At 38.3% G+C, this 14,939-nt stretch overlaps 1 protein-coding gene and 1 pseudogene across 2 annotated transcripts in view; both read left to right on the top strand.

Moving 5' to 3' along the window:
• TMED10 (transmembrane p24 trafficking protein 10) overlaps positions 1-14,939 on the top strand; it is a 37,209-nt gene extending 22,270 nt beyond the window's left edge. Inside the window, exons 3-5 of the mRNA XM_081151543.1 lie at positions 2,204-2,277; positions 12,369-12,495; positions 12,932-14,939. Of these exons, the coding sequence (XP_081007669.1) occupies positions 2,204-2,277; positions 12,369-12,495; positions 12,932-13,053 (323 nt within the window). The 3' untranslated portion in view covers positions 13,054-14,939. The remainder of the gene's footprint in view (positions 1-2,203; positions 2,278-12,368; positions 12,496-12,931) is intronic.
• LOC308563931 (eukaryotic translation initiation factor 1 pseudogene) lies at positions 3,795-4,137 on the top strand (annotated as a pseudogene). Its single transcript has one exon. The product of its transcript is annotated as a eukaryotic translation initiation factor 1 pseudogene (transcript).

Raw genomic sequence — 14,939 nt, 5'->3', positions numbered from 1 at the left:
ACATATGTATTACATTCCCAATTTTAAACTTGTTTAAAAGTTTAACCCTAACCCTAAACCTAGCCATTATTCTACCCTAACTCTAACCCTAAACCTTACCCTAATCCTAACATTAAACCTGAACATAACTCTCAACATATCTTTTGTTCTGAGTTTCTTTCTTATATGTGGTGCTGTGCATGTAGATGTCTGGGAACTAATTTTAAAAATATATACACACATGTACACAGACCCATTACAGTAAGCACTCAATTTTTAGTTTGATTTGTGTTCTCTGTTTATTCTGATATGGAGATCTTGTATCTTGTAGTCTTGCGAGCATCTTTTAAAAAATTGTCTTTTTGCCAGGCAAATGTAGCTAATATCATGGTCATAAAGGATCTGCTTTGTAAAAAGACTCAGTAGATATTAGCTAAGGGGCTAGGCTGGCTGTTCTGTATAAGAAATTGTATGGTCTGGACTCAGACCAGCATGAGTGGTTTTGTGGTTTCACTTGTGTTTGAATAATGCTAATGCTATGCTGTGGCATACAGAAAGTGGGAAGAGTCTCTTAGGAAGAGAATATCTTGATCATTTGGACCAGGTAGGGCTCTGAGGTGCTTGGATTTCACTTTTTCAGTGAGGAAGGAAAAGCAAAAATGTACATTGCATCTCTGTGGGCAGTACTGAGATCAGGATTACACATTGGATTGGGGAGAAGAGACCTCTCTGGATGCCACTTTTTGTTTTTGTTTTTTTTTGGTTTGGTTGGTTTTGGAGATTTACTGGTTTAAATGCTGAGAAGACATCTGCAACTTGTCATAGTTTCTTAATCCTACCTGTTCAGTCTTATTTCTGTTGCTTTTAAATTGATGTTTCTAGTCTGTACAAAAGAACTTCTTTACTGTCATTTAAACATGCCATACTCATTTCAATACCTGAGCCTTTGCGCATGCCTGTCTTCTGCCTAGAATACTTTGTCCTATCTTCAGGTCCATCCACAACTAATCTCTTCCCTCCTCTAACCTTTGCTCCATAACTGGAATTATCTGAACCAGTCCTCCCCCCCCCTTCAAGTTTTATGCTCCTTTGCATTTTCACTGTAGCTCTTTACTCATGTTCATGTGTAGATCCCCATCGAATTATTTAAAGGCAGAGATTGTAATCTCCAGCATAGTTCTAGCACCCAGTAAGTTCTCAATGAGTAGTTACTAAATTGACTTCCGTCTGTTTCAGAAAACCTGCAGTGCTTCTCAGGCAGCAGAAGGTACAGCACCATTCTCTGTGGCTTCTGGTCGCAGGAGTCCCAATATTTAAGTGACACTGTTTCCCAAAACTCCTAATTTCATGCAGGCAGTTTTTTATTTTATAAATAATGAGGTGAATTCAACGGGGTTGGGGCAGCTCAATTTTCTGGGGCTCTTGGAGTTTCCCTTTCTCTTACTTGATGATATAAGGATTAGAATTCCTTTTTTAATCAAGCTGAATCAGATTACCTTTTTAAGTATGAACATTGTTCTGTTGGCCCTACTATACGAACTAGACATTTCTCTTTCCAAGAAGCACCCCTGAGAATTGTACTCCTATTGTCAAGTTTTTTCTTGGGCTGTTCTCTTTTCAGCCCTTAAAATCCTATAACATTTTACTTATCTGTTGAAATGGCCTTACATTGACCAAAATGTTTGAATTAAAGTGAAATTTTAGATAAATCCTCTGTTCTTTTTAGTACTAGTTTGTATTAAGTAAATCCAAGCTTAGTATATGCCCAATAATCCTTTTCTCAAAATTTGACAGGACAACCTTTTCAGATGTGGAAATGTATCTTTTCAACCTAAGTTGGTGCCCACTACCTATTGGTCTATAAGTGCCACTCCATTTTATACTGTTTTGACCTTTATTTCCTATTCCAATAAGCCTGCGTGTTTTCTCTCCTATTCCTCTGTAGCACCAGCTGCAGTATCTTGTGTCCTACTGGCTCAGAGATGTTTGGCAGCAGCGTGTTCTCTTTGCTTTCTGGCACCCCACACAGACAGAGGCTTTGTCTGGAATGCTTGTGATTTTAGCCAGAGCCAGGAATTTTCTGCAACTGAGTAGGGGGAGGAGTTGCGACTGTTTCCCTCTATTGGGGGGGAGGAGTTAGGAAGAGGGAGGGTGGGTGGGTGATTTCCCGGAATTTTTAATATTTCACACAATGAATCCGTTGATTTTTTTTTTTCCCCCTCAGGAACAGGGCGTTTACCTGACCAACTTGTGGTCCTAGACATGAAGCATGGAGTAGAGGCGAAAAATTACGAAGAGGTACGTTCCGCTGTAACAGCCAGAGGAGGCAGTCGTGTGCTGTGTTGTGAGGTTTCTGTGACTTACTCAGGCCAACAGGCTGTGCTTTGCCCAGAAGGCTGCGATTTTCTCAGCAGTCATGTGACAGCCAGCTACAATTTTATTGATATAAAAAGTTGTATTAACAGCCCTGAACAGTAATTCTGGCTGTGTTGTCAGCCAAATGACTAAACCAACTGTCCCATAGAAATGTTGGTGTGATAAAATACTCAAGCATATGGTAGTAGCACTCTTGAGACAGCAAGCAGATATATATTTATAATTTTTAAAAGCTGGAATTCATTTAAATGTTAATGTCCAAGGTTAGGAAAAGTGATTTGTTTTTAATTTCTAAGGCTTTTATTCCCAGACTGACAGCTCTATACAGGGTGAGACAAAGGTAGGTTTATAGTTCTGAGTAAACGAAACAGTTTCTTCCTTATTCATTAATTATTGTATTATTTTCCATACAAACAACTGTAAACCTACTTTTCCCTCACCCTGTATTTATCTAGGGTATGGATTCAGTGCTGTTTAGACTTGAACAACTGTGCTACCTCTGTGAAACAACTATAGTCAAAAGTAGCTTTTAGTTCAAATAATTTCAGACTAAGGAAGAGAGCAAGATGGAATAAAAAACTGCAAGGGACTAGGGATAGTGATAAGGAGAAGAAATTGTCACTGACAGGAAGTATTGTAGAGAATAAAAGCTGACATTTATTCGGGTAGTAGGGAAGGAGCAGTGTGTATAAAATGGGGAAGGGAACTGAGCCTTTTTCATCGCTGTTGTGAGAGACTTTGGGGGCAGCACAAAATGGTTCTTCAAATCAAGAGCACCTTTGAAAAACCACAAGAACTATTTAAGACCCGAGGATTGATCTATACAGTGAGATAAGCATATTTTTACCCAGATCAGAGTCTTTACAAACAGTACCGTGGGCATGAAGAAGTGGGGTACAGGAAATGTAAATGGCTTTTGAAGAATGTAAACTAAATAAACAAGGAAAGTTGTTTTAAGTGATTTAAAAAAATTTTCTAGAAGGGGCGGAACCAGAGAAATTGCTCTAGCTTTGGTCAGGATTTGGAATGGAATATCCTAAAATGGAAGAAGATTGGAAGTGACTGATTCTGCAACAGGAAGTAATAGTACAACAATTGCAGCTCTTCAGGTCTTTTCTCTTTTTCCTAGTTCAAGTGTTCAACTGAACAAACCTAGATCAAGTTATTTATAGGCAGTAAACAGGAGGGAATGGAAGACAATTCCCAGTAGAAACTTTGATTTGCTTGTTTCTATCTCTAATCTAGTCTGATTAAAAGAAATAAAGCAAGAGCAACTCTTTATTTGATGAACAGAAAAGTGAGGCCCCCAGTCACTGAGCCGCTGCTGAGGACTCAGCAATCTTCCCCTTACCCCCCCACCTGCCTACCTACAGCCTTTCACAGGCCATTTCCACCAAGGAAAAGGAATCCTGTAGTATCATCGGATAGGATGGTATTGTATGTCTGCTACTCAGAACCTCCACTCTTTCGACTCCTTTGCTGCTGCAAGTAAGGGTGGTGATCTGCTTCCTGCTGGCACTGAGGATTATAACCATGTAATAATTTAACAGAAAAATTACAGGAAGACCCTTACTACCGTCCAAGAAAACTCTGATGATTACAATAAAAAGAAACTAGTGAAGGCATTTAAGAAGAAATTTGTCTGCAATGGTACTATACTTGAGCTTCCAGAATGTGGAAAAGTAATTCAGCTATAGGGTGACCAGTGGAAGAACATAAGCCAGGTCTTCATAGAGATTGGACTGGCTAAGGAACTACCAGCTGAAGGTCCATGGGTTTTAAGTGTTTTTGACTCACTGAAGCTCGAGTGAGGATTTCCTTGCAATGAGCAGAATTTCCCTTCTCCCCCTTGTCAGTATTTTAAAACTTCACAGCTTGTATAATGTAACCATTTGGGGTCTGCTTTTAACTTGGACTAGTGTACCTCCTTCATTCAATAAACTGAAAAGAGCCATGCCAAAAAAAGAGTGAAAAATCCTTTTAAACGTCCATGATTTAGAAGAACCTTAATTATATTTAAATAAGATAACATATATTAAAGCACTGTTGTAAGGTATAAAACACTAAGAAAAATGTTGAAGTTATTTATTATGAATTGGAAGAATAGGTAAAATGATTTTCAGGTTTCGGTTACTGCTGCTATATCCTCAGCGTCAGACCATTCTCTAAGCAAGCATTCATTGAATTCCTACTATGTGCAGTTTTACCTCTTTTAACTTTTTCCCCCTAATGTGATGGCTGTCATTAAGTGGTATATATTAAATAGCAGGCCACTTGATTAGACATCAGACACAGCTTGTTCTCTAAAACAGATGGTTTTATAGGGAGTTTACAAATAGAATAATGTGCACATCTCTGGAATATAACATTTTAGGACCCCTATACCTCCTGGAATTTCCATTATCCTTGGACTTTGTTAACAGTGGGAAAGAGCCATTACCTTTCCTGACCTTTTGCTTAACCCAAGAGGGGAATCCCTAGCAGAAAGCAACCACAGCTCTTCCTTTGCACTGTTTCCTGATGTGGAAGTCTGGCACGTCTTAAGCCTTGCTTTACGCACATGGTTACAACACAGCTCTAAATTCTGTTTCTTAACCAAAAAACTCCTCCCACTACTTTCTTTGGAAGCCTCTCCCCTTCACCCCAAAAAAGCAGACCAAATTGAGATGGAGGAGGAGAAATGGTTATGACACAGGCCAAAGACCTCAATTTATGGCTAGGCTCCCTTGAACCTTGCTTAGAAATAGCTGTTAGTTGTCTCTGGGCTATTGCCTGTGACAAGAAAATGGATAATAGAACCACTTGTTCCCTGGTTAATTACCAGGGAGCACTGAACACATGCAGAGGTTTTGAGGCATTTAATTTCACGCCCTTGAAATAATGGAGAGCCTTTGTCTCCAGAGGATTTGGGCCCTTTGGCATCAGTATTTAGATTGAGGAAGGTGGCACATTTCTTTCATTTTCTTCACATCCAACACATCTCTCCCTCACATTTGTGGACTTCATAATTCTGAAATCCCATGTGGTCCTGTAAAATTCAGTAGTAATCAGTGTCTCAGTCGCTGGGCAAAGTACCACACTACCTACTACTAAATTGTTATGGACGATTTAATTAGTTAATACATGTGGAATCACTGTGTAAACATAGTACAAATGTAAGATGATATTATTTGGAAGAAAGAATGATTGCCATATTGTAAAGAAGCATAGTCTTGTAGAGAAAGAATGTGTGTTTGTGTGTTCAAAAATAAATCACCTTTGATTACCCCTGTTGTATTTTAAGGGCCTCTCACCATCTTTGTAGAATCAGTATGTCACTTGAGCCGTTTCTTTTAATTTGTGGTCTCTGAACTAGAGCAGCTGTTTGCAGGGGCTTACTGTCTAATCGTGCAGTTGCGGGAATGAAGGTAATTACTGTCCCACAAAGAAGGAGCTATCTGACACATTCTCTGACTCTTGGGCTGTGTATGTCCCTTCTTGCTGTGGATGTCAGCCTTTTCACCACAACTAACATCCTGTTTTGGCCCTGGCCAGGTGGTTCAGTTGGTTGGAGTGTCATCCTGTACACCAAAGGGTTGCAGGTTTTATTCCTGGTCAGGGCACATACCTAGGTTGAGAGTTCAATCCCTCTTCTTTTCCCTCTCCCTTTTTTTCTCTCTCCCTCTCCTTTCCTTTCTAAAAATCAATTTTAAAAAAACATATCTTCGGGCCCGGCTGGGCGTGGCTCAGTGGTTGAGTGTCTACCTAGGATCCAGGCAATTGGGGTTCGTTGCCCGGTCAAGGCACATGCCCGGGTTGCAGGCTGCAGCCGATCAATGACTCCCTCATCATTGATGTTTCTCTCTCTCTCTCTCCCCCTCCTTTCCTCTCTCTGAAGTCAATAAAGATATATTTTAAAAAACAACAACATATCCTCGGGTGAGGATTTAAATCCTTTTTCAGTCATTTGCTAGCAACAGATACACCAAAACACAGTTTCTCTCATTGGTGCAACAGCTGAAGACTTTCCAAAATGTCTATATCTCTGAATGCCCTCAGGAAGGAGGAACTCTGGTTCTGTATACTAGATCCAAAATCCCTTTGTTGACATAACTTAAATAACATGGGTAAGGCACCTGACACATAGTTCAGTAGATTTTAAAAGCTTCCTTCTCCTACCCTTTCTGGAAACTGCCAAATGGCTGTGACAGAGTAAATAGGCTCTTACTAAATTTCATTTAGCCCTAAGGTTGGCAGTATTATCTGGACTTATTTTGGCACATTGACCTTTTCAGCTTCTGTGAAGAGGCCTGTGATTCACATACCCCACGTGCAAGTAGACTTGTCCTTGGATGTGGTTCTGTCTTCTTTATCTTCATTGTGTTAGACTAGATGGTCTCCACGTTTATTTTTGTGCTTTTCAGATTTTCAGGAGCTGTGGTAGAGGGCGTAGAGGTAACAGGAATTGGACTGAATTTAACTTACCACAAGAAGCTTCTCTCTTGAGTCTCAGTGTTCCACCAAGAAAAAGAATCTAGTGATTACTAGAGGCTGGTTTCACATGTGTTTTAAGAAGCAGTTTTTCAGAGTTAACCCCTTTCTTTGGTACAATATAACTCTGTACTCTTTAGATTCAGATATCATTTGAGGAGTGCAAGATGTGGTTATGGTTTAAGAGGAGGAATTTTACAGTTGTTTTGGAGGTGCTGTAGATATGTGGGGAAAGGCTTTATAACTTTCAGCTTTTCGGAACAGTAACTTCCACTAGTGATGAGAGTGATGTCATGGTAGTAAGAGCTTTCTCCTAGGCATTGGGCCTCCTGAAGATGAATGCTGAGTGAAAATAGATGTAGAGTGCTCCTAGCATGCAGGAAATGCTGGTTTCAGGGGACCAGCAGCACTTCCTTGCTATGAGAAAGTTGGCTCCTTTTAAGAATGCATAGAATGGTCAGAACAGGCCATTACAAGTGTTTGCCATATAGCAGGTGTGTGAGACTATACAAAATTTACATTTTTAAAATTTCCTTGAGTTCAGAGCCAAACCAGTGTAGGGGGAAAGGATAAAAAATATGTGAATATGACAGTGTATGATTGAGTTAATTGTGTGACTAGTGTAAGTTCTGTAAGGCTTTAGGGAAGAGGGAATCAGTGTGGACAGGAGTGGGTGAGGCTTCATGGTTAAGGTTTGAAAGATAGGTAGGGTTTGGATACACTAAGTGTCTGTGTGCTTTTGCAATTCGGGGATTTGGTTTTGCTTGCTTTTATAGCAGAGCTTTGCAGTTTTGATCCTGAATAAATGCTTTGGTGACCTTGGGTAGGGAGTCAAAACACCATGGATCTGCTAGTCTTGGTCTTCCACTGAAAGCACTGAGTAACTTTGTAATATCTTTAGTTTCCTCGTTTATAAAATGAAGTCCCTTGTACTAATCTTTTTTTAACAGCTAGATGCATCCTGCAAGGGGAATGCTGCCCCCTAGTGGAAAACCTGTGGTCCACACTGTCAAATAGGCCTTGCTTTAGCAAGCTGTTGAGAAAACACACACCATCCTTCCAGCTATAGAAGAGAGAAGGTAGACTAGAAGAATAATGGCCTACCTTCGTAAAACATGTATAGTTTCATGTTCTTCCAGACACTTGGGACATTAAACCAGATGTTTAGAAGAGCACAGCAGTCAGTGGGGATTTTCATAGAAGTTTTCTTGTTAACTTGTTATACTAACTATGATATTAAGCATTGATGGTACTCATTGAATGCTTAATCCTGGGCAAGCAAAGAGGGTTTTCCTAAGAATAGTTACGATAATTTGTTTTAAAAATGTATTCTCTTAGTTTGTAAAAATTAGAATAACAGTGTGAAACCTAGAAAATTTGATTAATAAACTTGACAACTTACCTGGATCCTTGTGACCTAATATAGCTCATTCACTTCACCTTTGATCCAGAAAATACTCAGTGTGGTCATGTGGCTTTCTTCATCAGATTTTTAGTACCTACAGAATAAAATACAAACTCAGGCATGGATTACAATTCCAGCTCCAGGAAGCTCTGAGACCTTGGGAAGGTTAATTAACAGTCTGAGCCTTAATTTTTTTCATCTGAAAAATTTAGGGATAATAATATTCACCTTATATAGGGTTATGAGGATTAAGTGAGATTACAAGCTTATAAAATACATATCACATCACATTCCGGTATATACTAATAGGTCTAATTCATTATACTACCTTCTTCATCTTCTTGCTCAGTTTAGCTCCAACCTAACTTTTGAGCCTTACATTTGCTATTACCCACCACCCTCCCCCAAGCACATGTGTGTGTTGACACAAGTGCATGCATGCACATAACATATATGCACATCAGACTAATGATTAGGCTGCTTGTGAAATCCTAAACACGACCACTTCTCTCCATGTTTTGATTTGCAGATTCCCCTTAGCCTTAAATGTTTTTATCATCTCTTTCAAAATCTTACACAATTTGTGAAACCCAACTCCCCACTTCCTGTTAAGTTTTCCTTTATCCTTTCATCTGTATAATCTCATGCTCCTTTCTTTCCATTCCACTTTTAGTGTGTGCCTTTGTTGTAAAAGTTAATATATAATGCCTTATATTATGGTTACAGCTTTTTATGTGAGCCTCTCCAGCAGACTGTGAGCTTCTTAGGGGCAGAAATCATAATTTATCTTGGTGCCTTGCACATAGTAAGCACTCAAAAAGCATTGTTGTTAGGGTCTTAAATGTTAAAAAAACAAACAAAAAGCCCTCTTTACATTTGTTTTTATTTCTAGATTTAGGTTAAGCATAGAAATATATTCATTATTGTTGGTTTTTACCACTAAGTATCCATGTGTTAGATGGTTGAAATACCAAGTTGGTTTTCAATATTGTTTTGGTCTCTTAGTGATTCTTTAAGTTTCTTTGATCTTAAGTTAATAACAAGAATAAAGGTAGTTATTAGGCAGAGTTGTTTGTTTGTTTGTTTGTTTGTTTGTTGGAAAAGAAACCTTTATCCCACTCATAGAAGTCTGAAAATAATTTACTGAATTAAGGACAGGAATGAGTTGGGATTTCATTGAGGTAATAAAATTGACTTGGATGATAGGAATTGGGCTGTTTGGCTATGAGTAGTCTTCAGGAAGACCTGTACTAGAGAAAGTTTTGGGGAATTGAACGATGCAGTAGGCAATGGTCTGTATGCAGTATGGAATACTGTGCAGCAGTTAAGACGGAGGTGAATATACAAGCACTGAAGCTTTTGGAAAGATTTCATTAAATGAAAAAACAGGTAGAACAGTGTATACATTATGATCCCATTTATGAATAGTTTTTAATATTTTCCTGTGTACCTTTATATTTATACAAAAACATAAATAGTGTGTATCTTCTAACAAGGTCTGGAAAGATACACACCAAGTTCATAACCATGGTTACCTCTGAGAAGGAATGTGTGGATGTGAGAATTGAGGAGCTATGAAGATGGGCTTTCTGTTTTTGTTTCCTTTGCTTCTGAATAGTTTAAGTTCTTTAGCAAGAGAACATATTTATGTGTTGCTTGTACAACTAAAAAATAAATGAAATACCAGAAAGAAACAGCATTGGGAACAGGTTTTTGGGCTCTAAACTACAAAAATAACCTCAGTACCAAATTTATTTTAATTCCATCATCCATTTTCTGGTTTTAGGCCTTTGGGCTATTGTCATTTAACACACACACACACACACACACACACACACACACGGGGACGGGGTTAGAAGTAGCCTTCAGAGTAATTTTTACAGGTATTCTTTTCAGCTGGCACAGATGCAGCCAGTTTCACTTACAGTTCCTTTTGTAAGTTTCTATTTAGAGAACCTTACACACACACACACACACACACACACACACACACACACACACACACACACACACACACACACAGGGGGACGGGGTTAGAAGTAGCCTTCAGAGTAATTTTTACAGGTATTCTTTTCAGCTGGCACAGATGCAGCCAGTTTCACTTACAGTTCCTTTTGTAAGTTTCTATTTAGAGAACCTTAAATCATTTCTCTCTAAAGAAGTATCATGCCATTGCTTTTATACTCTCTCATTCAGGAAGCTTTGGAGAGGGAACTATAGACTAGAAGGGAAGACATTAAACAGACTAAGGCTCAGCTTATATATCTCTTGTATTGGTACATTTTTGCTAGGGAATTTCCTTGCTCTGTGGCTCTGTATGAAATCAATCAACAGACATATATTCTAGGTTAATGGCAAAACCTGGCAGTTGGGGTTTCAGCTAGGAGAGTTAGCACAATGCATTAACCATTGGTTAAATCTTATACCCAGTTAGCCTAATTCTGTTCTGCAGCTGTCAGTCACACTATTAACTCTAGCAAACATTTTGCAAATGTAAAAAAAATGTACATCCAGTAAAAAAAAAACTGGATCATTAGGTGGATCATTGCATATCTATCACATTTTAAGTACCTTAAGTATCAACTCAATTTTTGTATCCTTAAGAATTTTATTTTAGTTTTATTTTAAATAACTTTTGTATTAATCATCACAAATTCAGTGAGGATTACAGATAAGCAAAGGGAACATTAAAATGCTCTTAAACTCTTCCCATTCGTTCCATGCTAACTGCTATATGAATGTTTAACAGAGAAAGAGAACAAGGAAAGCAACTTGGACAAGAGAGAAGAAAAAGTAAGGAGTTCAGTATGTGATGTATGCTGAATAGGGAGTAACGAAGCAGGTGTAGAGAAAGGTTTTTTGAAGAATTCTCTATATAGAAAAATTTAAGAGCAGCTGGCATATCAGTTTTAAGATCAGTATTTCCCCATTTTAAAACAAATGATAATCTAAAATTGATCCTTAATAACAAAATCCTTGCTTTTGGGATTTCACAGATAATCTAGGTTGAGAAAGGAAGACAGTTCATTTCTTTCTCACATTCTTCATCCCTTAGCATACCAGGAAGTCTTTGGAGATTTCTTTTGATAACTGGCAGTGTCATTTTAGAAACAAAATGTGCCCAGCCAGCATAGTTCAGTGGTAGAACATCGACCTATGATCCAGGAGATTGCGGTTGCATTCCCCGGGTCATGGCACATGCCCAGATTGTGGGCTCGATCCCCAGCAAGGGACGTGCAGGGGGCAGCTGATCAATGACTCTCTGTCATCATTGATGTTCTCTGTCTCCCTCTTCCTTCCTTTCTCTAAAATCAATAGAAACATATTTAAAAAAACAAAACAAAATGCCGTGCAATTTTTTTTATTTTATTTTTTTTAGCAGACCTAGAATTCATCTGGGCTCCGGATCTCTAAACCTCAAGCTGTTGTGTCATTTAAATGAGCAAACAGAATTCTCTAATTTTGTAGTCTGAGTTAAATATCTTAATGCTGTAGTTATGCCTGCTCTCTCATTCCTGTGCATTCCCTATTGGGAATTTGGTGGTTTTTCTTCTAAAACCACATTTGACTAATATTTTGACTCCCATACTTACTTTGCTAATAATTATTTCTTAGACATAAATGGAAGGGTAAAGTGCTTTATTAAAGTCAGAAATCTTGGTAAAATAGTATATCTTACTTTTTTGGCCTCTACCACATTATATAGTACTTCTAACGAGGTTTCAATCAAAATTAAATGTAAAAAGTCTGAGATGGAAACATAAACAATTGTAGGGAAGGGAAGAAGCCCTAACTTTAAAATATGTTAGAATGATGATGGAAGAGATTTTAAGTTTAGTGAAACTTTTTATTTTTATTATTTTTTAAAAATATATCTTTAATGATTTCAGAGAGAGGAAAGGAGAGGGAGAGAGAGAGACAGAAACATCAATAATGAGAGAGTCATTGATCTAGCCCACAACCTGGGCATGTGCCCTGACCGGGAATCAAACCCCGATCGCCTGAATCCTAGGTTGACACTCAACCACTGAGCCACGCCCGGCCAGGCTAGTGAAACTTTTTAAAAGACTCATTGCCTTGTGTTCTTAACCAGAGCAATTTTTTCAGGGAGTGGGTTTATAATTCCTTTCTTTTCCAGATTGCAAAAGTTGAGAAGCTCAAACCGTTAGAAGTGGAGCTCCGACGCTTAGAAGACCTTTCAGAATCTATCGTTAATGATTTTGCATACATGAAGAAACGAGAAGAGGAGATGCGCGATACCAATGGTGAGGGGAATGCTGCTCTTCTCAATAAGTGAACCAGAAAGGAATCGGATCACCAAACTTTAAATTCTGATCTACTCTTTTCTCAGTTTTGCCAAGGGTGGTGGTGGGATAATGTATGGAAAGATAATTGCTAACTTCAGTGTTGCTGTTACAGGTAAATGTGCCTTGTTAGATTTTCAAGGGAATAGAAATTTCTTCCATGATATGCAGTTGACTATATTCTCAGTTAGCTTATCATGTATCAAGTTGACAGTACTAATCTTTGTAATTTTTACATACATAGAATAATGAAAATTTAAGAAAAAGCTATCTGAAATCCTACTCTTAGGCCTAGGGACAGAGTGAAGTTAATTAATTGCCTTTCCTCCCTGGCCATTGTTTAGCCTGCTTAGCCTCATTTCATTACATTTATAATGTTTTTGTTTTGTTTTTTTAGAGTCAACAAACACTCGGGTTCTGTACTTCAGCATCTTTTCAATGTTCTGCCTCATTGGACTAGCCACTTGGCAGGTCTTCTACCTTCGTCGATTCTTCAAGGCCAAGAAGTTGATTGAGTAATAAGGCCTACTCTCCTCCCACCTTGTATCTCAGCCAGCAGAACATCACTGGGACGTGCCTGGCCTAAGGCATCCTACCAACAGCACCATAAAGGCACGTTGGAATTTTCTTGCCAGAACTGATCTCTTGGTGTGGGAGGACATGGGTTACCACCTACACCCAACAAGTCATTGAGGGACTTCTTTTTAACTTGATAGGATTTGGACTGGTTTTGCAACAATAGGACTATTATTAGAGTTACCTATGACAAAAAAATAGGGGTTACCTAGATAATGCCAAAGCCAGCATTTGTCCTGGGTTTCCTCATGTGATCTGTTTGAACCATGCTTTTTTTCCTCCTCCCACTTGCTCACCAGCTTGGGCTTCCACTCTAGTTCCTTTACCAAGATTTGAATGACCATGTGGAACTTATTTCATTCTCATTGTCCTCTTTGGATTTCTGTGTGAAAACACCCTTAACTTTATCTTAACCCTTAGCTGAAATGTTTAGGTAGCTTCTGGAGATATCCTTTTATAATTCTATGTCTTGTAAAAGGGTGACAGATGTGACACCTCATAGAAATGAGCTTTGAATTATAGATAACTCTTAAAATTTCATTTTAGAGAATTAAAATATTTGTGCTCAACTGCTTGAATTTTTTTCTTTTTGTGTATTTAGTTCTGTGCAGTTTTATTACATGTGTAGATTCGTGTGACCACCATGGCAAAATGCAAAACAGTTCCATCACATGGATCCCTTGTGCTACCCTTTTATAGCCACAGCCACTTCCCTTCCTTACCCCCAAACCCCAACCTCTCCCAGCCACTAATCTGTTCTCCATCTCTCTAACTTTGTCACTTCAAGAGTGATATGTAAATGGTATCATATAGTATGTAACCTTTTGAGATTAACTTTCTTCACTCAGCATAATTCCCTCTAAGTCCATCCAAGTTGTTGCATGTATCAGTAGTTTCTTTTTATTGCTTAGTAGTATTTCGTAGTATAGATGTACCACAATTTGTTTAATCATTTACCCATTGAAGGACATCAGGTCATTTTTAGTTTTTTTTGGCTATTACTAATAAAGCTTCTGTGAACATTCTTGTACATAGGTTTTTATGTGAACATAAATTTTCATTTCTCTGGGATAAATGCTCAAGAGGGCAATTGCTGGGTTGTATGGTAAGCACATGTTAATTTTTTTAAGGACCCACCCTACTCTTTTTCCAGAGTGAGAGTGCCATTTTACTTACATTCCCACCAGCAATGTATAACCAATCAGGTTTCTTCACATCCTCACTGGTATTTGCTGTTATTATTTTTTATTTTAGTCATTCTGATGGATGTGTAATGAGACCTAATTATGATTTTTATTTTCATTTTCCTAGTGGCTAATGATGTTGAACATCTTTTCATGAGCTTATTTGCCATCTGTATATCTTCCTCAATGAAATATCTGTTCATGTCCTTTGCAGACTTTCTAATTAAATTAATTCTTTTTTTTTTTTTTAATATATCTTTATTGATTTCAGAGAGAGGAAAGGGGAGGGAGAGAGAGAGACAGAAACATCAATGATGAGAGAGGCATTGATCGAGCCCGCAACCCGGGCATGTGCCCTGACCGGGAATTGAACCCTGATTGCCTGGATCCTAGGTCGACGCTCAACCGCTGAGCCACGCTGGCCAGGCTAAATTATTTTTTATAGTAATTAATTTTGAGAGTTCCTTATATATCCTACATACAAATCCTTTGTCAGATATGTGGTTGCTTGAATTTTTAACATAACATCTACCAAGGAAAAAAAACTAGAAAATTTACCAAATCTTCTTACATGGCCAGCCACCACTTAATTCCTCTCCTTATGTGTCCCTCTGAGCTATATGAGATATTAAAAAACAACAAAAA

Source organism: Miniopterus schreibersii (genome assembly GCF_964146895.1).
Source record: "Miniopterus schreibersii genome assembly, chromosome: 1".
In the NCBI taxonomy this organism is placed as follows: Eukaryota; Metazoa; Chordata; class Mammalia; order Chiroptera; family Miniopteridae; genus Miniopterus; species Miniopterus schreibersii.
The sequence above is the reverse complement of the archived record's forward strand: the minus strand, read 5'-3'. Positions and strand labels throughout refer to the sequence as shown.